At 40.6% G+C, this 24,007-nt stretch overlaps 1 protein-coding gene across 2 annotated transcripts in view; it reads right to left on the minus strand.

Annotated features, from left to right (window-relative positions):
* Nucleotides 1–83: 83 nt before the first annotated feature.
* crebbpa (CREB binding lysine acetyltransferase a) overlaps nucleotides 84–24,007 on the minus strand; it is a 31,932-nt gene continuing 8,008 nt past the window's right edge. The window contains exons 2-31 of one of the 2 annotated variants that reach the window (XM_088419468.1): nucleotides 22,455–23,140; nucleotides 21,079–21,258; nucleotides 19,886–20,141; nucleotides 19,053–19,166; nucleotides 17,755–18,024; nucleotides 17,506–17,605; nucleotides 17,246–17,383; nucleotides 16,149–16,266; nucleotides 15,857–16,028; nucleotides 14,385–14,447; nucleotides 14,116–14,237; nucleotides 12,957–13,169; nucleotides 12,199–12,501; nucleotides 11,748–11,927; nucleotides 11,481–11,646; nucleotides 11,144–11,262; nucleotides 10,006–10,245; nucleotides 9,769–9,857; nucleotides 9,169–9,249; nucleotides 8,395–8,451; nucleotides 7,981–8,058; nucleotides 7,817–7,884; nucleotides 7,534–7,684; nucleotides 5,935–6,081; nucleotides 5,720–5,833; nucleotides 5,466–5,631; nucleotides 5,074–5,241; nucleotides 3,819–3,980; nucleotides 3,376–3,657; nucleotides 84–3,002 (exon numbers count right to left, since the gene is read on the minus strand). In XM_088419468.1, coding sequence (XP_088275594.1) covers nucleotides 738–3,002; nucleotides 3,376–3,657; nucleotides 3,819–3,980; nucleotides 5,074–5,241; nucleotides 5,466–5,631; nucleotides 5,720–5,833; nucleotides 5,935–6,081; nucleotides 7,534–7,684; nucleotides 7,817–7,884; nucleotides 7,981–8,058; nucleotides 8,395–8,451; nucleotides 9,169–9,249; nucleotides 9,769–9,857; nucleotides 10,006–10,245; nucleotides 11,144–11,262; nucleotides 11,481–11,646; nucleotides 11,748–11,927; nucleotides 12,199–12,501; nucleotides 12,957–13,169; nucleotides 14,116–14,237; nucleotides 14,385–14,447; nucleotides 15,857–16,028; nucleotides 16,149–16,266; nucleotides 17,246–17,383; nucleotides 17,506–17,605; nucleotides 17,755–18,024; nucleotides 19,053–19,166; nucleotides 19,886–20,141; nucleotides 21,079–21,258; nucleotides 22,455–23,140 — 7,268 coding nt within the window. In that variant the 3' untranslated portion in view covers nucleotides 84–737. The remainder of the gene's footprint in view (nucleotides 3,003–3,375; nucleotides 3,658–3,818; nucleotides 3,981–5,073; nucleotides 5,242–5,465; nucleotides 5,632–5,719; nucleotides 5,834–5,934; nucleotides 6,082–7,533; nucleotides 7,685–7,816; nucleotides 7,885–7,980; nucleotides 8,059–8,394; nucleotides 8,452–9,168; nucleotides 9,250–9,768; nucleotides 9,858–10,005; nucleotides 10,246–11,143; nucleotides 11,263–11,480; nucleotides 11,647–11,747; nucleotides 11,928–12,198; nucleotides 12,502–12,956; nucleotides 13,170–14,115; nucleotides 14,238–14,384; nucleotides 14,448–15,856; nucleotides 16,029–16,148; nucleotides 16,267–17,245; nucleotides 17,384–17,505; nucleotides 17,606–17,754; nucleotides 18,025–19,052; nucleotides 19,167–19,885; nucleotides 20,142–21,078; nucleotides 21,259–22,454; nucleotides 23,141–24,007) is intronic. The other variant, XM_088419469.1, reaches the window with a different exon arrangement.

Below are 24,007 nucleotides of genomic sequence, written 5' to 3' on the forward strand. Positions count from 1 at the left end.
GAGGATGTGTGATTCTTTTAGTGAGTGTGAGGTTTGCATCGGTGTCTTCATGTGCACCTGTATTAATGTCTGTGTAAACAATCTTCCACAGTCCATTTCCTATTTTAATACAACTGAGTGCTCTTCATACACACAGAGAAGAGATAGGTCTCAGTCCCGCAGCAAATTATCTTGGAGCAATGGCATGACGCATGACCATAATGCCAGCTACAACAGCTTGAGAACAGAACAAAAACCTGGCCGAACTCCCAAACTTCAACACAAAAGTTTGTTTTTCTAATGGTACAAAAAGATATGAATAATATAATGCAATTGTACATTTTCTTAAAAAAAATGAGGATGGTATGAAATCACACCAAGAACCAACCAAAAATAAATTGAGTTATTGAACACATTTGGTCTCAACCAAAAAATATATTCTTTGCGACTTAAATTGCATTTTAAGAAGCGAATTGCAAACCCCGTTACATTGTCAGGAAGAAAAAGAAAACCTTAACTAAGGAATATTTCATCCCCACGGGGTTCTGGACTTTTTTTTTTTTTTTTTTTTGCTCTACCAAATTCTCTTTTTTGTTTTTACAACAGTTTTTTTTTATACAGGTACAAAAAGATCTCAATAGTAGAAAGAACAAACAAACAAAGCCCTCTTGGATAAAGAGTCTGAGGGAAGTTAGGAAGAATTTAGGAGGGGTCCCAGGTACTGAGACGTGGTGGTTCTTCATTTCCCAGCAGAAATGCTACAATCCCTCCACAAACTTCTCTAGAGTGTCTCCTGTAGCATCTCCCACCATGCTCAAGTCACTATTTAGTACCCCTCTGTTAGGAGGATTAAGCTGGGGTAGCATTGCGCTTTGTTCTGGTGTCCCCAGGTGTCCCTGTTCCATGGACCCTGACAGTGGGCCCCCAAGTCCATGGTGGGGGGAACTGGAGTGGGGAGGAGGCGGATGCTGTGGTGAGGGCTGGGGCTGGTTCTGGATCTGCGGCGAGGGACTGGAATGTGGTGGCGGCTGTGAGGGTGGACACGGAGACTGAACGGGCGCAGGGGAGCGGACTTGGTTGCTGAGACTATTGGCTAGTGTGGGCTGGCCGGCAAGCAGGTGGGTCTGGGGGCTCATGGGGCTGGGCTGGGCAGGAGAAGCCATCTGCTGCTTGAGCACAGCCTGCTGCTGAGGAAGATGTTGCTGTTGTTGCTGCTGCTGCTGCTGTTGTTGTTGTTGTTGCTGCTGTTGCTGCTGAAGCATTCGTTGATGCAACATTTTCTGGGCGGGGTCCATTCCCATGCCTGGCTGAGTCATCTGAGCCATGGGTGGTAGTTGGCCCATTGGGCCCCCAGATGCTCCTGCTTGCATGGCTTGCATCTGTTGTTGTTGCATGCGGAGCTGGGAGTACGTAGCGGCTGTGCCCTGGGCCTGGGCAGGGAACTGGCCAGGGTGTCCCTGAGGCATCACTCCCTGTTGTTGTTGTTGCTGTTGCTGTTGTTGCTGCTGCTGTTGTTGTTGTTGTTGTAATAAGAGTTGCCGACGATAGTGCTCTTGAATTTGCGGATTGGTGTTGTGTGCTGCATTCATCAGCTGACCTTGGGCCCCCATCGCCGCCATACCCTGAGCAGGAGGCTGCTGAGATGGCATCCCTGGCCTCTGCACAGCAGCACCTGGCATGGCCAAGGTCTGCATTGTGGGCAAACCAGGCTGCTGACCCGCCTGCTGCTGCGGTTGGCTGGCGTGGTACTTTGCTGTTCGTTGTTTGATGAAAGCCGCCATTAGCTGGGGGTTGGATTTGAGGATGTTGAGGACTTGCTGTTGCTGCTGGGGTGAGCTGGGAGATTTGAGAGTACGTAGAAGATCTTGAAGAGCATTGGGAGCTATGGCCCCAGGCCTCTGTGGTGCCTGCTGCCTTGCACCAGGCTGCTGAGGAATGAGCATCCTTTGGCCTGGTGGTTGCTGTCCTGGGGGCATCATGGGTCGCTGCATGGTCATGGCCTGTGGGGGGTTCTGGCCTGGGACAAGGCCCTGTTGTTGAGTTTGTGCAGCCTGCATAGGTCCTGCAGGTCCAGGCCATTGACCCGGGGCCATGTTTGGCTGCATGACCTGTGGACCCCGGGGCCCTGGTAGCATCTGCATGGGTGGTTGCATTGGTCCCTGCATACGCTGCTGCGGCTGCTGAGGGTTCATGGGCAAGCCGTTCATGTTGACCAGATAGTTCTGCTGGTTCTGTTGGGCCTGCGCCATCAACTCAATGTGGCGTGCCATCTTGACAGCAGCGAGTGGAGGCTGCTGCTGCATTTGTTGTGGCTGAGGTGGCTGTGGAACAGGGGACGGTTGCTGATGCAGCGGCGATACTTGGGGTCCTGGCTTCCCTTGGGGTACAGCTGCTTGAGGCTGTCCATTGCGTGGTGCAGCGGGGAACGAGGGGGACATGACACCTGCGGGGTTGGGGGTCTGAGGCTGACTGGCCAGCGGCTGCTGTGGCGTCTGGGGTGTATTGGGCTGGGTATGGGAAGTGGGAGTTGTTGGAGCAGCTGACGCTGGCGGAGATGGTAGCGGCATGCTTCTGCCTTGCATGGTGGCCATTCTTCTTCTCATCAAGTGAGCCTGCTGGAGCCTGTGCTGCAGCTGCTGCTGGCGAAGCTTGTGCTTGATATTCAGGCAGAAGGGCACCGGGCACTTATTCTCCTGACAGTTCTTTGCATGGTAACAGCATAAAGCAATAAGCTGCTTGCACACAGGACAGCCACCATTTGTTTTTCGCTTGCAACACTTGGTGTGCTGTACCACTCTCTTCATCTTCTGGCAGGACGGCAGAGAGCAGTTGGCATTGCGGCACTGACAGGCATGGACAAGAGACTGAATGCAGCGCTGGATGCTCAAACGCCGGCTTTCTTGTGGGCTCTTTGAAGCCTCGCCACTCTGGCTGTTGTTGTCATCATCCAGACCGAGACCCCATTTCACCATCTGGTGCTCATGCCCCTTTGCATTGTAACAATTAATACAAAGGTCAAAGTCCTGTGAAATGGAAGACAGGGATAAGGTAAATCACATGAGCCCACCACATGCATAATACACCTAGCACAACTGTTGTTTTCCTTTCCATCAGACAGTGAGAGACTTATTTTCAAATTTAAAAAGTAAAAATTTCTAAGAGGAATATACCACCAAAACATGTCAGGTAAAACCTCTTTAAGTTTGTTTTTTTTTTAATGTTAAGATGTTTAAGTTTCTGTCTGATAAAAAGAAAAACAACAGTTGATTCTAAACTATAGACAGAAGGAAGTATGTTCATGTTCATCTAGCACATTTCATAATTAATGAGTGCAAAAAATAAAGGAAAAACATGGATCAGAATGCAAAACATGCTCATGTTACAAGGGTACCGCACCTCACACACTGTACAGTGCCACCTTGTCTCAACATGATGCTTGCACTCATTGCACGTGTACACAAAGCGATCCTGCCCCTGGTTGTGCAGCTCGACGAGCATACACATCGTGCTCCACTTGCACCGCCTGAGTGAACTGAACTCCCAATGCTTGTCCCTGGCCAAGGTCAAGAAAGCATCGCGACCATCCATCAGGTCACAGGACAGCAAAGGGTCAGGGTCGATAATAGGGGGCAAAGTGTTGACCATGGGGCCAGAGTGGAGGTGGATTACAAAGAACACCTAGAGCAGACAAAAACAAAACAAAACAAAAAACTGTCAAAAAGAAAAAAAAAACAACTTTCACGTTGAAAAAGGCATATACCCAGATACCCAAGGTCCATAATGACTGGGTTGGTCATGGTCAAAATCAGTTCTGTAGGTTAACTGTTAATGAGTCTTACCTCTTTGTGCTTCTCCATGGTGGCATAAAGCTTCTGGGACAAATCGTTTGCTACATTCGGCATTCCAGGCTTCTTCTTGTTAGCTCGACTCACGCTGCTTTTGTTTTTATTTGTTTTTTTGTTGTTTTTCTTCTTTGCGTTTTTGCTATCACTTGGGGTACCCTGAAAGGCATATACAGTTACAGTATGGGTATCGTTTATGTCCAGAGAGCAAATCATGAGCAGATTCATTTCTAGAAATTGTTACGATATTAGACAACAATAAAGAACAAATGATATTTCTAAATCAGGACGCAGTTAAACAAAATCCTCGTCAAAATTGAAAACAATGCTGAAAACTGAAAAATCTATATAAACTGAATTTCACCTTAGAAATCATTTAAAAAAAGGTTTACAATATATTCTGATTATGTAATACTGCATTTGTAAAATAAGAAATCCGAAGGCTAATCCTCCTGTTTTTAAGGTATCAGAGGAGACTGACAATTCATGAGTGAAAATGACGTCAACTACCCACGTCACATAACCAAAAACAGAAATCAGGTGTGCCTAGACTTAGGCAAGGCAAAATATGGCCACCTTTAAATGTAAATGTCAGTTGACAGAAGGTGGCAGTGGTGCATGAAATGCATGCCACCCTGGATGGCTGAATAAAGGTGGATTAAATGTTCTGATTCCACAAATGCAGTATTATTCAGAATACTATGTTAAGACTATCCAAAGGACACATAACATATTGCAATAAAGGTTTTTGACTATTTACCGCTACAAATATTGTCTCCGTTGCATGAAAACACACATTGAGGGTCAGTGCGGAGAAGGTTCCATGGACCACTTTAAATCAAGGTCTTATATAACTCCTTGATAGTGATGTATTAAAACGGATGTGTACCAAATGGATCATAAACAAAATTCCAAATCAAACAGTTAATGCCATTTCTTTGTTATTTTAGTTTGAGCGCCATTTCTTTGTTATTTTTGTTTGAGTATACAGTACACATTTTTCATCATATTTGTATTGAACTTGATATTTATGCATGAACAAGCACTTGTTTCTGCGATTTGTATTAATTCGGCTGCTATTATTTCAAACTGTCCCTGAATTCTTTGCTGTCTAAAGTTTTGATGCATCCTTATTTAAAAAGCTGTAAAACCTTTTGACACTGAGAGAAAAATATCACAGATGTAATCGAGTAACAATAACATCAACTATTTAAAAAAAAAAAAAAAGTCTGGTTTAAGACTGGTGACACACCTCTGGAGTTTCAGAAGCAGCTGTGTTCTCCTCTTTCTTTCTTTCCTCCTCCTCCTGCTCCAATTCCTTAATGCTTTCTTCCAAAACATTGGGCCAGAAGTCTCCTTCAAAGTAAGGTAGCTCATTGGCGCTGGTTAAGCGGTCCTCAGTAGCCTGTTTGAAAATATCCTGTGCAGAACACAATGTTGTGTTAAGATGTACGTACATAGACAAAAAAATGTTGAAGCAGTGCGAAACTTGGAATTACAAAAGCCCCCCGACTCCATCGGCAATATTTACCCTACTCCACTCGTCAAGATCACAGTTTCCACCGAGATCTCTACCTGGCTCTACTCTAACCTGCATACTTCCTTTTTGGTATATATAGTAGATGAAATAAAAAATATGATCACCTTGTAGTCGTGTAAGATCCTTTCCCCGAAAGCCTTGTCTAGCATCTTTCGATACCAGTCCTGAAGCCTCTTAGGTTTGGGGATCTTCTGCTCAGGAGGATGACAGTGGAAGATGTAGTCATCTCCCTCGCTTGGTGGACATGCCCAAATGTGGCCTTGAGCATAGCTTTCCACAAGTACAACAAAACAATTAGACGTGAGCACAACTTGTGATGCAAACACAATATACATGCTACATATAGTGTGAACATTACCCAAGTTTCTTGGCATATTCTAGATAGCCGATAAGGATCTCATGGTATACGGCTGTTCTTAAAACTCGCGGTTTGAAGAAGTGAATACTGTCAAGGTATGATATGTAGACTCGTCTGTGAAGATAAGAGAATTGGAGATTTAACTCATTTAATAAACACAAATAAATCCCCCCGCTACTGCAGACATCATTTATATACTAAATGAATGTACAGACCTAGTATTGGGGAATGGGCATTCAGAGCCATACTCCTGAACATGCATGCCAAAGAAGCACACATCAACACCATCAATCTCTTCAAAGGCGAAAAGTGCTTTGGTTCTGTAGGGAAAGGTCTCTGGCATCTCCCCTGTATCTACAAACCTGAAATTAATCATGGAAAATATTCATTTGAAAAAGTGAAATGAAAGTAAAAGTGGGAAATGGGTTTTATACGTATATCTTACTTTCAAATATCTTTTGTGTGAAATATTGGCTAAAACCATCCACCATACCTTCATAAAGCAGAAATAAGTTTTGAATTTTGATTATTAAAATTCTGATGACATAAAGATGGCTTAAATTTAAGGACATTTACCAATAAATGCATATTTGCAAGTATTAGTGATCCCTCGCTACTTCGCACCTCCCCTATCTCACCCTCACTGCATCACGGATTTTTTTTCTAATTATTAAAAAAATGAATAAATAAATAAATTAATTTAAAAAGCTATTTTGCAGAGACGTGCTGTGAAGGTTTCCTGCATGCCAAACAGACGAAGTAACTATAAATGCACTTGCCACGGACACTCATCGAACGTCAAACTACTGCAGTACACATATTTACTTGAATCTTAAGTTATTATTCCTTATACAGTAATTGTACACTTTTACCTTCCCATCCGGCGAACTCAAGCTTACATGGCTGTAGTCTCACGGGGATCCGCGGTCATATTACCGGCGCCCGAAAGTCTAATTAGAGTGAAGCCTGTAGCTGACCAAACATGATAATACACACAGTATACACTTGAAATTCCAATTTATTACAAAAGAAATCTATGAGGGAGACTTTACAACACTCCGATTAAGCCTCTTTCCTCTTCCTTGTGTCTCACATCATGTGTGTTTTATGATTGAGACCGGCACTCCTCTTGTGGTCTACCTAACAAGCAGGAGTTGGGCAGTAGTAGTAGATTATAACTCCTACCCTGATTGGTCGATGCTCACGCCGGGAGCGAATCACGTGTCTTGTAGGAATGTCCATCTCCCTCCTGAAAGGGTGTATGAGTGTCCTACAAGACACGTGATTGGCTCCTGGCGCAACCGCAACACTCCACGAGAGTACAGCCAAATGGATGGGAAGAGATAACAGTACAGTTATAGTATCAGGTTTAATCATTTAATATTTAAGTAAATATATGTACTGCAGTAATATTTGTACCCAAATAACACATACATAAAAATTCCATTGTGGGGTGATGCTACTTGGCGGTTTTACACTTATCGTGGGGGGTTCCGTTCCCTACACACAGTAAAAAATTAGGGGATTACTGTATTTTTAATAATACATATAAACGGAAAGTTAATTTACTCAATTGTGTGAAATTGCATTTGCAATTGGAATGTTTTTAAACTCTGACTACAATTTTGTATCTTTATTTAAAGTGTCTTTAAGACAGTAGGGTGGAAGGTATGTGATTCCCCCCCATAATTAATTATTTAAATGATGAACCTCCTCCAGAAGTGGCAATTGCGCTTTTTTTTTCCACAGGTTGTTGAAGGAAAAAAGTGTCACTACAGACTGCTTATTTGTACCTGGTTTAGTAATGCACTTACCTTGCTTTCATGCCTTGTTTAACCTCCACGGTTTTGTCAGAGCTTGCAACCACCCGCACAAACACCTCTCCGGCTTCAGGGTGGTTCTGTCTCTTCAAGAATTTATTCACACGATCCTCTATATACATTCCCAGTCGTGTTGACTGTAGCCCTACAGTAAAAAAAAACACACAAGTGGTTTTGAAAAACCTTATTCACACAAGACACATATGAAAGTGGTTCCAATGTCTTGATAAAATTCACAATTCATCAAGATGGCTGGTAATGAGGAAACGGTACTAACGTTTTGCTGAGAACTTATTGTCCTTCCGTGTTTTTCCACCCTTCTTCAAGCAGTTGTCACAGATGAATCTGTTGATCATGAAGTAGGTAGATACAATACTCAATCATTGTGGAAAAAAAAGACATTTACAATTATGTCCATTTTGGACAAGTTTGACTTCTTACCCTGATGGCCAAATAACCTCATAGTGCAAGACACATATCTGGTGCATCTTCCGTCCACAATCTTTACATTCGACAAACCTAAGAAAAATATGTGAAAGACTTTCAATGACAAAATCAATATCAGGACAGCAAGGTTAAGGCTATGGTAACTACCGATGGTAACAACCACTCAATACATATTGGCAATAAATATGCAGATTTGGAAGGTCTCAAAACCTTGTTATTCAATGTGCAGGAGAATGTTCTCCATGTATTTATTTATTTGTATTTTAAAACCAGCAGACAGGTTTTGAAAGTTCCAGGATGAGGTTTTGTTAGAGTTGAGACAACTGTTCAGCAAACTAAAGGTAACATTTAAAAAAAAAATTACAAAGAGGTTACCTCAATAGGGTGTCTAGATTTGTGTCTACTTACGGCTCAGGTTCCAGTACATCGTTCTTCTTTTTTTCAAACTGGTCTTTTGATATCATCCTGATGGTGAATTAACAGGAAAATTGGAGAAAAGAAATGAGAAACTAATCATACTAAGGGAATAGACTTTTTCTTGGTAATAGTGAGTGCTCTCGTTTGCCTGGGTCCCTACATTCCCGAAGTATCATTTTTGATGGGAGACACATACTTTCAAATCAAAGTGCGTCCCTTGGATGCATTATTTTTTTGACATTGAAATATAACTCATTGTCCAATTACTCTTTTATTCAACAAAACTTGACAACTTAGAAACATTTTTGACAACTTTGTTCGCCATGTTTGCTTTAATCTCATGGGAAAAACAACCTTGCGCTGACTTTGTCTTTTTTACAGCGCAATTTCTGGGACTCCACAAACATTTCTGTCGGGACCCATAGTTTTTTATTATTGTGAGTCCTGGGGACCCAACAGTTTTCAGAGGTAAAGTGAGCACTGACTAGGGAAGATATGGTCTTTTGCACCATGCTTGTCTGTAAGAGGTAATTGCACGCTGCTTGAAAACTTTGTCCGCATATGACAAAAGTACAAGTTAGTACTTGAATTAAAGGCAATAATGCCCAAGAAGAGTTCAATTTTATGGCCAACACAAGATTCAACTTTAAAAACGCAACAATTCCAACATAACTAGTAATACATCATTTTGGGAGCTACAAATACTTTTAACAATGTACATAACTGAGCAATAACTTGCATGTTCGTTATAAAACTTTTACTTACGTCTGTGGCTGTGCAGGATCATCTCCTAATGTCACACTTTCTCCTTGAATCTCATTGAAGCACTTCTCACAAAAATGGTACCTGGAGAGATGAAAATTTTGCATTGAGCACTGTTTAAAGTCTAGTTGTTTTGAGTATAATTTAAATGCAAACGCCACAATAAGGTAATTTATGTCCACAATTGTTAACATACAAACTTGTATAAGGTATAATATTAGAAAAGGTCTCCAGACTGCAGCATTATTCCTGCAGCTCCCCATATGCAGGAGCAAATGATGGTCGTTACGGAGTTCATACTGCAGGGGGTGCAGTGAAGCATGTTACAAAAAAAACAGAGTGGATGAGGTAGAGAAGAAAAGAAATTTAGGTTATATTTTCGGGCTATGTTTTTTGCTATTGTTTGCCACGGAAATTGCAGAACCCTGTGTGTTTTTCCTGGTTGTGCAATGTGGACCATTTACAAATGTGTTGAGAACGTTCGGGAATGCTCCCATCCTTGTGATTGTCTTGCTTGAACCATGGACTGGGTCACAGATCTTAGGGTGTGATTCAAATGGTTGTGTTGTTAACATCATAACACAGAAAAGCTCAAATGAGTACCTGTTTTGGTAACTGTAGTATGTGCCTCCAGTTGGGATGGTGCAAAGCTGTTTACCATAGCAACAGAGGGTTTGGGGGGAAAACTCAAACTGCACAAAAACATGACAAAAAGGAAGGTCAAATCATTTCAAACGAAAAAAAACAAAATAGAAAAAAAGATGTTATCATCGACATGTAACTGTGTCTCATATTCAAAGTACGATAGGCGTTACAGTAATTTTTCTTTCTGCCCCATACCTTCCTTCCGCAGCAGTAGCCCAGGCTTTGCATGACGGGGTCAATCTCGGCTTCAAAAACCTCAGCCAGCTTGGAGCAACACTTGTACACACGTGATGTCTTGCGGTTGTACAGCCATGCATTGTTGAACATCAGCCAGACATCATCAACGTATTGCCATGGATCCTGGTACTGGCCTGTATCCAGTTTGCGTTTTATTGTGGACAGATCAATTGGGTTTTTAACTATGTCAAAGTAGTCCTACGGGGAAAAAATGAAAAGCCTTGGTTACATAGGCGTTCACAGCACAGTTTGTGTTCAGGATATGGATTAACTTTTTTTTTTTTTTAATTCAAAGTGCAGTTTCTATTCTTCAAAATTGCAATTTAAGATACTTTTTTTTTTTCAATGTCCTTTTAACTAATGTATTTCAACAAGCAAGCCATTTATTAATTTTATTACAACAAACAATATCTGATCTATTATCCCATATAGGATACTAAGATAAAGGTATCTTAAAGACGAATATGAAAGTGTTTATCTACTATAACTACAGGCGTAAACCTACTAATGACTATGACAGGTAGTTGTGTAAACGGGCACTACGACATCAAAATTCTGCCACACAAATATCGCTATCATAATTATATACTATTTTGTAAATGAATTAGAAATTACCAAAACTAAAGTACATCCTACACCAATAATGGAAATCTATCTGCCTTTACTATGTCAACATATCCAACATTTCAGAAAACATTATATGTAAATGTAGGCTGCAATTCTTGAAGGGATATTTTACCTATTTAGCTATTTTTAGGAATAAAAAGTCAAATTCCAAATCTATTTAACCCTAAATGATTTTTCATGTACAATACATTTAAAAGACATTTTTCGACCAGCTGTCGACGAAAAATCGCATGCAACCAATTAGGGCTCGGTTTGTGATCACATGACCCAACCCAGAAAACAGCTGAGCTGTGATAGTTATGAGGCCCGAGTATCTGATGTCATATTAAGACGGCAAGTAGCCAAATGTGTCCTTTTAAAGCCATTCATTATTTCTGACACGAAAAGTAATTTAATTAAGTCTAGAGAAAAAGGGAAAGTACACTGTAAAGGTTTTTGTTTTATGAAATATGGTTACCATTCTACTTACTGGAATACAAAGCAGCATAGGGTCTACTGGCTGCCTGAAGGGCAAAGATTCGGAATCCTGTCTGTACAGGGATTCCAAAGTTGGCATCAGAGCCTGGCGTAACTCCTCAGGCTTGAAGACTGAAGGAAGATATATTTAAAAGAAAACTCATTGCAGTTATATGCAACAACAGGAAAATTCTGTGGTACATAAAAACAAATGCGGTGAAGGAATATAGTGAAGAAAAGGTGTCTGGTCTCTTTACAAGCATTGGATTTACACAAAATGGTTCAATGTCGTGTTGAAGTTGCAGTGACACTATCCTTGTCATTGTCATGGCTTGGCATGACCGACTGACCTTTCTTCCGAGAGGGCGAAGAGGAGGTTGCTCTGTTGGGTCCTTCCCCTTCCTCTTCTTTGGGCTCTGTCTTTAATTCTATCTTTTTCTCTTCCACCTCCATTGGTTCTTGCTTTTCCTCTGGCTCTTCCTTCTTCACCAATGAAGCACTTGAGTCTTCATCAGTCTGCATGGAAGAACAACAAAGTCAGAAAGCCAAGTAAAATATTATGATACTTAATGTAAAATATTCAAAAGGTAAAAGAAGCCTGATACACTTAAACTTACATCCATTTTGGGTTCAGTTTTGCCGCCAGCGGCCTCAAACTCAAGTTTGTCATGGTGTGACTCTGTTTTGACTTCCTTGACAGGGAGGTCAGCTGCGACATGCTGTGAATGCAGGTCAGCGCTAGCAGCAGAAGCTGGAGTGGGCACCCGGTTATCCAGACTAGGCCCTGGTTGAGACAGCTGTAGGGCAAAGAAAAAAAAAAAATCTGTGATGCACATACTGTCGATCAACTGAGTAGTTGCATGCGTGCGGTATACAGCACAGACAAACGCCTCCCATATGACTTTCACGGTTCACCTATAAATGCAACAATTCTGGTGTCATGGTTGCTATTGAGACTGGTGAGATGAAATTATCGGGCAACAAGGTGAAGATGATGGGATGGGTTGGCACATGGCAGTGAATTTGCAGGGGTCAGAGTGGCGGGCATGCGTCAGAGCTCAGGCTCACCGGTGTGGTGGGGGGCTGAGGCAAGGATTGCGTCTGTGCAGATGAGGGAATCTCCACTTGTGTTTGGGGCTGAGTTGGGCATGGTGGGGTGGCACCTTGGGCAGACGCAAGGCCAGACAGGGTGGGAGTGGCACTACGGCTGGAGGACTGGGTGAGGGGCAGGTTAGTGCCGGCCCCAGCCGTGGATGCGGAGGAAGCAGCAGGCGGAGGAGTTGAGTGCAAGGGAGTTTGGGAAGAGGCTAGCTGAGAGCCCAGCGAGGGACCAAGTGCATTCATGGGAAGGTTAGCGCTCTGCTGCTGCGGCTGTTGGAGAAGACATACACACAAAGGAAGCCGAACAAGCACACACGATAAGCAGACATACAAAGTTAGCAGATCAGACAGACAATTGCCACACCACACACCAGCACCAGCTTTTGGCTTAGAGAAGACCTTGAAATGGGAACAATCAAATCTAATTAATGAATTAGAGAGTAGTATGAATTATTAAAACCCAAGCAAATAAATCTTCATGCCCAACTACAAAATAGATGCAGTGATTTGAAAACCAACTTTAAATTTAACCTCCAAAAGAACAAAAATGTAGGACTGGTTCACCGGAGGTTTATTTCAAGAAGTCTCCCAACACAAAGAAATAAATATTGCAGGCCTTGAGATTTGGAAACGAGATTCTATTCCAACACAATGTTAACAAAGACTTTATTGCAATTTGAACTGTAATTTGGTCTGCTTGGCCACTACTTTCATGGGGGCCTCACCTGAGTAACAGCAGCCTGTGCTGGTGGCTGACCCATCCCAGCTGCCAATGTGACATTCATTGCCCCCGTTGCAGGGACAGCAGTAGATCCCGGAGGGAACTGAGATTGAGCCATAAACTGTCCCTGGCTGGCTGTCTGGCCCACCATGTTGCCACTGTTGTGAGTGGCTATCATACCCTGGGCTTGAGGCATCCGGGAGGGTGACATTCCCACCTGGACAGCAAAAGCAGACAATACAAATAAGACACTATTATGACATTTTTAGGGTAAAGATTATCTGCATTACAAATCTACTAGCATAACAATAAAAAGTATAACAATAAACAGCGATAATGGTGGAATGCAAAACCCAATGCATGGATTGTGTACATAATAGCATTTCCCATTTTGGCTTCAAGAATTCAACAAAATCATTGGTCTGATTTTACAGATTTTTGAGAACATGAGAACAAATACTGGTCTACATAATTTCACTAAAACACAAATTTAGAAGATACACAATTGATATTTTTAAGTTTAGATTGTTTTTCTTTTTTCAGAGAATTACCGTGCATATATTCCATTTCTTTACTTTATAAGATTTAATTATTAAGTATGATTTAAAAGTCAAAAAGCCATACTCTGTTCCTTTTGGTGCTTGCAAATGACATGAATTCAACAAAATGACAGTTTATGCAGTGGCAAGAGCACTGATAACTAACTGCCTTTTAGATTCAACCATAAAATTGCAAATTTATATTAAAGTTTAAACACACTTTTGGATATACTGTATCTTGATAGTGTTTTCTCAGAGGTTCATGAGATAGTTGTATGTCTGTGCTGTAGTCTTCTCGATTAAAAAAAATAGGAAGTTATTTGCAAGAATACAACAATGATACAAGTGTTTCATTGAAGTTGGGATTTTTGCATTGCAGGATCCACTGAAATTGCAAGTGGCGATGTTGGGGTGGGGTGAGTTGGGATGGGAGGAGCATATTGACAGTACAAAAATGAAAGTTGCTTTGAGGCTTCAATAGTCTAACTGATCATCAAGTACACGTGGTCAAAAAAATAATATTTAAAAAATAAGATATATAAAATCCCCATGAATAGCTAAAAATCACTACTGTTGATGTGTATTCAAATGGAAACGTGTCTTGGGTTCCCAAGCCCTACTCACCGCTGGAACAGAGCTCATGTTCATTTGTTGCGGGTGGTTCATTGGAGAGGCAGCTCGAGCTCCTATCGCTGTCTGAGACATCTGAGCATTGGGCAGAGCCATGTGATTAAATTGGTTGATTCCTATAAGATATGGAAAAGATCATTGTCAGCAATTGACACCCTGAAGCAGTTAAACAAACAGCTCTCTAATGAATGGCAATGGTTAAATTGACTTTTTAAATTAATCTAATTATAGAATCAGGTACATGTCCAAAATCCAAGGCTTACCCTGTGAAACCTGCATGCGGTTCATGATTTGATTTGGCATGTTGGGCAGAGGATTAGGTCCATCTAAACACAGAAAGAAAAATAAATCACTTTTAAATGACTGAATTAACAATACAAGCATATATGTAACATGCAGTATATGTACATAATACTGCATACATAGAATTCTGGAAAACCATGTTTGTCACAAACAACGTCTAAGGACCACCAAAACACAACCTTGAGACTAATAATTCCAATCACTGTAAGATTCACTTCATATCACACATTTCATCTGAACCAGAATTGGACTGAACCAAGAAAAAAATTGGAGGCTGACGCATGGTGCAATCTATGGATGCCCCACAACATGAACTTATGAAGCCTACATTAGGTTTTGGGGTTCCACATACAGAACCTCATATTGCTTCTAAAAGAGAAGAGCTTCAGCCAGGGAATATGCATAGTATGTTGCTAAAGGCAGAGGATGTGGGTGAGAGTGAAATATGGGAATATATTAAAAGGCTTGCTCTCATTCACTTGAATGACACGTAAGGTAGCGCTCATGTATCGTAAAACCACAAGTTTCTCCATTTCATACACAGGTACATCTAAAATTATGAATGCAGTAAAACAATAATTATATTTTAATGCACTGCATCTGGCAGCAGTCCGATTTTTCTTGGTCGTTTAAAACCCGGAAATGTACTTTCATTTTAGCATGTGGGAAAGTTTATTAAGAATAATTTTCCATAAATTAAGATATCTATTTTTTTAAAGTATGCAGCAACTTTGAGAAGATGTATTGTGCAGTCAGTATTAAAATGCTGCCAAATGTTTCACTGAAGCGCAAACTAACAAATGTCATCGCTGATGTTAATATTTATCCACTAGTTATGAATATACTTTTCATTTTTGAGGCCCCTCCTTTTGTCTAACAAAGTGTCTAAAATCGAGACACTTGTTAATTTGCTGTTCATAGAGGGTTACGCTGTCACGGTTCCAGCGAGACGAGTGAAAATTATACAGTAACATTATTTATATTCCAGTGTTTTATGACTGCAGGTTGAGCATGGCTTAGTCTTACTCCTTCCTTTTGTGTTAACAACCCATGTCAGAAGTGTTACATTTTCGCCAATTATTAGTTTTTTATAGGAGCAACTGACACCGCACTAGCCAGCCAGCTAAAGCCATGGACTCAAGGTATTGTGAAGCTAATTTTGTACACTGGAAGAAACAATGACATCAGCAACGTGATCATATCGGTTGGTAGTGGTCAAATCCTATGTCAGTCGAACACAAGCATGGGACATGGTACTTAGATGTTCCCTTGTAAAGTCCTTATCTACAGAGTATGTCTGCTCTTCATTACAGGGACATTTTGAGCCTCCTTGGAACAGCGGAACAAACCCAAGGGAACTTCCCATAACATAATACGGACAAATCCGAACAATTGAAATCTCTGCATTAATCCTTTAAAATCTCATACTCACTTTGTGGCCTGGGGCCCAAGGGGTTGGGCTGTGGGAGACCAGGTTGCTGAGCGCCCTGGGCAGCTATCGGCGCCTGATTGATGTTCTGTTTCTGGAGCCGTGAGCGCCTCTTTTCTTCCAGTTCCTTTTGGATCTTATAGATTTTTTCCGCAAGGAAGTGATAGTATTCATCCTATGCAGAAGGTTTTAAATTAAAGTTATATAAGATTAACTTTGATGATTGTGACCCAGGGCTTTTTTTTTTCATACATCAATAATATGTAGTTATGGGCGGGTTAATATAGGTACCTACCCGACTATTTGCTGACTCATACATGTCCCCCTCCACCTTTCGGGCATAAGCAACCAGATTCTCCATCCGTCTGTCCTTCAATGCTGCCGGGTCTGGGGTAGGAAATATGGCTTGCACCCTGCGGCAGAACATCATAATTGAAAGCAACGCATCTAAAATGTACCCATGCAAGTCAAGAAATGCAGGAATACAGAAAAATGGGTATGGGTAAACAATAAAAGTAAACAGAAACTTCAATTTTTTTTTTTTTTTAATTCAATACCATTTGAGGAAGATTGATCTGTCAGCCACATAAGCAGTTTTTGAAGCACATATGTGCATTCTTATATCGGCCGTATGACATTTATTCTGTTTTTTGCATTGTTGCCAAAGTGTTGGTGCGTCTTATAAACGGTAACATAGAAAATAGCAGAATATGACCCCAAATTTAAGGGTGCATCTCATACACAAGATGCAGCTTATATTTGAGGAATTACAGTAATAAAAAAGTCAAATGTAAATGAAAACAGAATACAATGATTTTCAAATACTATTCAACATGTAATAACAGTGAATACAGAGAATACATTTGAAGGAGAAGATATTTTTTAAATCTAAAAAAGTTTTTCTTCTGTGTGTTTTTTTTTTTGCAAATATCCACTCTTGGATGTGATGTATGTATACTTTGTGCATTGCTTTATAAAGCTGGGACAGGGTCAACTAAAGACAAAATGTGTGGCTTGTGATGAAGCACAAAATATCCCAAATGTGACCTTGGGCTGATGAGCAACTAAAATATTACATCACGCTAGCACAAGCCTACAAAGCTTCAACAATCGGTGTCCTTTCACATGTGAAATGTTAAACCAGTGTTTTGTCAGCATTCCTCAACTTTCACAGTCTTTTGTGATGTAATGTAATCTAATCAAATCGATACATGATCAAAATGAAATGCAAATCATAGTATTCTGTTATTTCCATTTATCACAAAATCCTGTTGTCACTGGAATTGAAGAATTTAACATATAAGTCAGCCAACAACAAAAACATTTGTAATGTATCCCAGTGACTTACAATAGCATAACAGAGAATGTCTTCCAATGAGGCTTTACACTTACAGTTTGTGTACAAGGTGATTGCGCAAGTCTTGTGTAACATGTTCATGCCAGGCTTTCCTGGTGCCTGTGGCGGAGATTGGTGCTGCTGTGGGTAAGTTGCCCAATGAGCCTACAGCTGAGCCATCTGACAACAGCTGACTAAAGGTGGAAGAAACCCAATGAGAAATCACAGAAATATTGGAAGACTTTTTTCCCCCCCAACAAGTAATCAAAATAATGAAAATGTCAATTAGCTACGGAGAACTGGCAAATCAACTGACTTGTTAGTGTTGAGTGTGTTGGGAAGAGAGTCGGTATGCAGGCTGGTCTGTTCTGAAGTGGTCACACCCATTGCAGCACCTGTAAGGGGCATCTGGTTACCTGTAACAACACATTGCTGTGAGCCTTGATTTCATAGTCCAAGTTGAACATGACTTGCTATGTACAAATTTTAGTGCTTAAACAAGTCTACAACACTTGCAAAGCTTGCCAGCAGCAAATCATGACAAAACAACACTGTCTGACTTTACCAAGTGCATTGATGGATCTCATCTGTTGGGGAAGCTGTTGCTGGGCCTGAACATTCTGTGCACTTGTCGGCTGCCCAGGACCTGAGGCCTGCTGGGACTGGGCCTGCCCAGTGGCTTGGCTACCATAAGGTAGCCCAAGTGCTGCGTATGCTCTCTGCATGGAGCTAGGGTCTATGGAGGTTGAGGTATTGATGGTAGGTGCACTAGCCTGGCCTACACCACCTGTAGACATGGGATTCTGGAGACTGGTATTGGGGGAACTCAGCATGGCTAGGGAGAAGGGTCAAAGCAGCATTCAGTGAAGAATACAACATGTGTTGAGCAGTTTGAATGATGGCTATTTCGAAAGACAGTGAATTAATAAAAAAGTCCACATGTACATTAAAATGTATATGTATATGGGTGTGTGTGTATGTGTGTGTACACAAGTGAGCCAATTCCGATTTTTTTGCCTGTCTGACCCTGATCTTTTAATGGTAGTTTGAACAACAAAGATCATTTTTTTTCAAATGCAACCCAGTTATCTGGTACTAAATGGGATACATATTTGATTTTATGACATATGACTTCAGTCTGACCTCAGTCATAATTCTGGGCTCGAAAAGTTGCACACAGGTAGGAAGAATCAAAACAACAATAGCAGATGAGGCTAAGACATCAACAAAAGGAGAGTGAGGTATATTTTGTCTGTTTCTTTTCTCTTGCTCATGCTCGCTCGGCGCTTTTGAAAACAGCAGCGGAAATACAGTTAAAAAGCAAGACGCTACCAAGACTGTGCTAAACTGTAGGTATGGGGATTTCAACAAATCAATTTCAACTAACATCATCTCAAAATTGATGGCAAGTGTAAGCTAACTCGCTTAACATGCATTTTAATGTGATGACCTCTGAAAATAGGTACAGCTCTAGACAAAAAAGGGTGTGCATAGTTTGGCAACCACATGATATATTTATTCACAATTCATTTCTCAAAAAATGACTTCTTCAATTGAGTTGCACAGGTTAGAGGTCAGATTATTTGTGACGAAGTTTTACTGATCCTAATTCTTAGTTAAAAAAAAAACTGGCATTTGAATTGTCGTTAACAGGCATATCTACTACATAATACATCAACAACAAAAACGACAGTGCATGAAACACAAAATGCTGATAAGTGAAAAAGGTTTTGCTATGGAGATTGTTTTCCTTTTTGTTTTGCTTCAGTACTAGATTGAGAATTATCATAAAAATTGTCTAACAAATATAGTTTAACAATCTGAAAATTATTCATATGTGAGAAAACTAGTGCTTGCACTTACGCTGCTGTGTGCGCTTGTCGCTAGCATTCTTCAGCGGCAGGCAGACAGGACAGTCATGCCGTGTGCAATTTTTCCAGTGAGAGATTATCTGTCTGGATGATGCACAGTGAGCCACTAAAAAAAAAAACAATACAAGCAAGAGGGTTCAAACTCAAATTATGATGAAATCAAGGAATACATTTAAACTGTGTTGCAAAATCTGTTTTTCTTGTTCAGAAATGATTGCACACAAGAGCATTAAATGTAAGCGATGCGACAGAAACTAAAAACAGCTCTTAAAAAAGCACCCAATAAAAATTTAAAATAATGTTAATGGGTGTTTAAAAATTATCTTGCTTGAGAAAAAAAAGGGGTGGCGAGAGAAAAGCTATTTTTCGTAAAGGACAGTTTTTGGCTAACACTGAAAATAAAAACAGTTGAATTTTTTTTTTTTACAACAGATAACACAATTTAGCACTTGAGTCATTAATCCAATTTGAATAGGATATTAGCATTCACTATTTTTAAAAAGGCATTGAGAAAACTGACGACACAAAATAAACATGCTTCATTAACAAAAAATGCACATATTGTAATGTTTGTACTATATATAGAGCAGCACTCAAGTTTTTAAATGGTTTTTAATTACACAATATATCTTTCACATATTGTAATTTCATCCCTTACAGGCAAAATTATTCACAGGAATTATTTGCACTTATTGCAATAATTAAGTAGAAACACCGTACACACATTTTCATTTGCGCAAATAAAAATTATTATTATTATTAGTGCTGGTAAACTAACAAAGACATCTTACAATATATTGCCAGTCCTCAATATCTCAAACGTACCTTGGCATGTTTTCCCCGCTTGGCAGTGGGTCATGTGGTTGAGGACGTTCTTCATGGTGCGACAGTGAGGTAGGGCACAGGCCCGCACTTCTCCATTGGCCTGTTCCCTTCGCTGGCACTTATGTGCATGCAGCAGCAGGACCAGCTGCTGCTGGATCAGCTTGCGCTTCTCCGGGTCGGCTGTCGGGCCTGCTGAGGGCACTGCCACACCTCCACTGCTGGCCAGTGGCAACATGGCTGCCTGTTGCTGCGGCTGCTGCAAGGGTGGAAAAAAATGACAAGATAGACATTATCAATGCTGTGAATGATTCAAATGAACTCTTTAGTATCTTAATGTGAAGTGGATATAACTATGCAGGAACACATCCCAAATTTTAGATTAAAGCAGTTATATTTTACAGTCTGGTTGCTTTGGGTTCAGTGTTGCCACTTCTTGGAAAAGGTAAATAAATGTTACTTACTAGTTGATCTTAGACGTATTTATATTTAATTAATTGATTGTATCAGTAACTAAGTTTGATTAAAAGTAATGACTACCAACAACAATATCTATCCAATGATAAATGCTTTTGCCAATATTTTATAATGGTTTTAAGAATTATACAGGGATTGAACAAAAACTTTCTTTTTTGATATGACATTACTGTATGACAAAACTACTGATGCCAACACCAAACGTGCATACTGTGCTTTGTTTATAAATGTAACCAAATAGTTATATTGTATATAACAAGTTGGTGTTGCTTAACTTTTGGCTTAGTATAAAGTTTAAGACTAATTAACTCGTTAAAGTCTGCAGCATCAACACACCAAGGTGTGAATATTTGCATTTCATGTAATACATATCATCACTGTTAACATATTTACAAGTCACTGCAAAAATGCACTATGAGTGAGAGGTGCCAGGCCTGCGGCTATTGTGCAGATTGTGTGAGACCACACACAATCAAAGTCGTGAAGAGTAACAGAATTGATCATTTGACTACAAATGAATCCCACATTCAAAAAACAAAAGCATTTGTGACTGGAGGGAAGCGCTAACATACAAACGGGAGAGCAGTTCAAAGACACAGAGAACTGTAAATAAAGAAATGAGAAAATCCCTCTCCCACCTATTTACTGCATCTAACAATCAATAATTTCACCCAACCTTTCTGCATAGGAAAATGGCAGACTATCTGACAGGTACAAACCATGTTTGGCACACTGTTGACCGCTGCCCCCTTGAGTTCATTTGGGAAAGGTGGTAGACTGTTGGCGAGGGTTGACTTGCTCTGGAGCTGCTGCTGAGGGTTGAGCTGCTGGCCAGGGCCTGCAGTACCCTGGCCATAGGACTGAGTCACAAAGGGACCCCCATTGCTACCCAGGCCCATCTGAAAAGGCATGAAAAATGAAACAGCTTAAACATGTGTGAATGATTGGAATACAGCGATCCCTCGCTACTTTGCGCCTCACCTCTCGCCGAGGATCAACTTAATTAATCGTGGCAGCCAATATTGTGATCGCGATTAAAATTCTAATAATTGTGCAGCCCTGCCTAAAAAGGGGTATTTCAAAATTTTTGGAATCACATTTTGCATCCTAACAATCCATGATTTTGTAATTGTACCAGTACTTGGGGCAACACTAACTGTAGCGCTACAATTAACTCCCCAATTATATGTTCATGCTGCTGTAAAAAAGGCTATTAAAAACTAGACTATGGCACAGTGAGTGAAATTACTGATTCGCAAAAACTCTCTCCTCAAAAGGAAAAAATAAACATTTTGAACCTTACAAAACATGCGGGCGCTAAAACTTTTTCTGTGTGAAATAAATGTTAGGTCAATGTCCATAAATGAGTAAATGTAGTAAAAGCACTTCAAATGCTTGGGAAGTACAGTAAAATCTTATGGGGGAAAAAAAAAATGCCCATAGAAAACGACCCTAAATCAGTCCACAATACTATACACAGATTCAATAAGTTTGAAAACAATAACACTTTAGAGATGACCAGTCAAAAGGTGTTAGTAAATTCTGAGATTTATGTAAACTATCTCATTTTAAAAATGAAAAAATCTAAATTGCTTGCCCAACGTGGCGGAAACGAGTAAAGCTTGGAGCAGCACGAGCATTTTTCATGCTACCCATGATAGCTATTGAAGCAGTCAAAGTGGTGACGCCAGTATCAAAATAAATTCCTATAGCAATATAATGACATTAGTGCCTTGGTACGCTTGTTTTTAAGGTTATCCTGGAAGGATGTCGGAGTGTAACGTTGGACTTGACTCGTTTTTCAAGTCGCTATACTGTAGTTGCATCACGTCACCAACCGTTGCCACCGCACCCACACATAAATCATCGTCCTGAAATCAAGTTCAATCCCTAAATAAGGACGCAAAAAAATATGTATAATTATGATACGTGTTGCAAGCATTTAGTGGCCACTCCAGCATTAGCAGCTACAGTGTTACCAATTAGCAGCGCTGAAGATTGCAAGCAAATCAAGGGAACCGTATTATACACCAAAAATAAAAAATAAAGACAATATATACACTGGATTTTGAGGTAGATAGAGGTAAAACCTTACCTTGTTAATGTTGCTCGCTTGCTGTGCTGCACTGAGCGTAGCATGTGAACTCATCTGCTGCCCTCCTTGGGTGAGAGTGTCTGCCAAAGCACTGCTTGCTCCTGATGCAGCTCCTTGCATCGATTGTCCCTGGTACTGCATGCCAACTACTCCTGCTCCTCGCCCTCTTCCAACACCAGGACCAAGTCCCCCATTCATAACCTGCCCAGGTTGGGGCTGCCCACTCTGTGTCAACAGCCCAGAATGACCCTGGCTATTATTCATCAAGGCCTGATTGAAGCCAGGGTTGTTGAGATTCATTGATGAAGCATTGTTGTTATTTGGGCCTGCAACTCCAGTTGGTGTTCCTCCTTTTTGGGCTTGAGGAGATGGATGGTTGTTGGGGGAGCCTTGGCCTAGGGGGCTCTTGCCCAAAGGTGTGCCAAGCTGAGGCCCCATACTTCCAGGTTGAGAGCTTCCGGAGCTTAAACCTACACCTGCAATCGTGGCAGTGCTACCAGCTCGTAGAAGCTCGGAGAGCTGCTTGTGTTTTGCAGCGGCATCTGGGACCACAGCGGTACCACCAGGCCCAGGTGCTGTTCCTCCATTTGTAGGCATCCCACCCATTAGGGTCAGATCCCCACCATTGGGAATCAACTCATCTGGGAGGTCATTTTCTAAGTCATCCCAAGACAGTGATCCAAGATCTGGAATACAACAAGAGAGGACTTTATAGTTATCTTGAGTTATCGTGAAAAATGAAAAATCTATACCTGCATAAATCTTGCAGTTAAAAAAAATTCAACATGTTCAGGTAGAACACCTGATTTATTCAACATATTGTAGTCCATGTCTATGTCCACACTACACACTAATAATTACTCCAATAGACAAGTAGTTTGAAAAAAAGAGTGGTAAGGTACATCATAGAGTCCTTATAAAAATTAGTACACCCAAATTGTTTTGGGTTTTTTTCCCTTTCAGGATTAACATTTTTTTTTTTTAAATAAACACAAAAAAGTCAAGAATCGCCAATTCCCATTCAATAGAAGTTTAAAAAATATTCGGGAGAGTGAAAATGAAATGCTAGTTTGCATTCAGTGCAGTTTTAAGTTGTAATATCACATCAGTAGATGGCAGGCATAGCTTAGTTTTGCTTACATCAGGTCTTTTCTATGGCATTACTAGGGCTTTTTTTTTTTTTGGGGGGGGGGGTATGGAACAACATGCAGGATAACTAGGACTCGATATTAAAAATAAATACTCAATATTAAATATTGAGTGAGATGAGTTCTTGCACTTAATGGTGGTTATGGTGGTAGTTTTGTTATGACTTGGAACTGTACTTTTCATACAAAAAAAAAAAAAAAAAACAGTTTATAATATGCTGGGGGAAACTATTGCAACGGCTGGACAGAAAGACATGTGAAGCACACCATTATGGCGGTAGCTCCTACACCACTGTTGCGACAGCATGTTGCAGTTTGCGGAGGAGTTTCTCAAACATGCTCTCATAAATGAGCATGGATTAGCTCTTCAGACATGAGGACAAATCAACTCATGAAGTGATTTAA

Source organism: Hippichthys cyanospilos, chromosome 7, assembly GCF_059441005.1.
Source record: "Hippichthys cyanospilos isolate Australia breed blue-spotted pipefish chromosome 7, RoL_Hcya_1.0, whole genome shotgun sequence".
In the NCBI taxonomy this organism is placed as follows: Eukaryota; Metazoa; Chordata; class Actinopteri; order Syngnathiformes; family Syngnathidae; genus Hippichthys; species Hippichthys cyanospilos.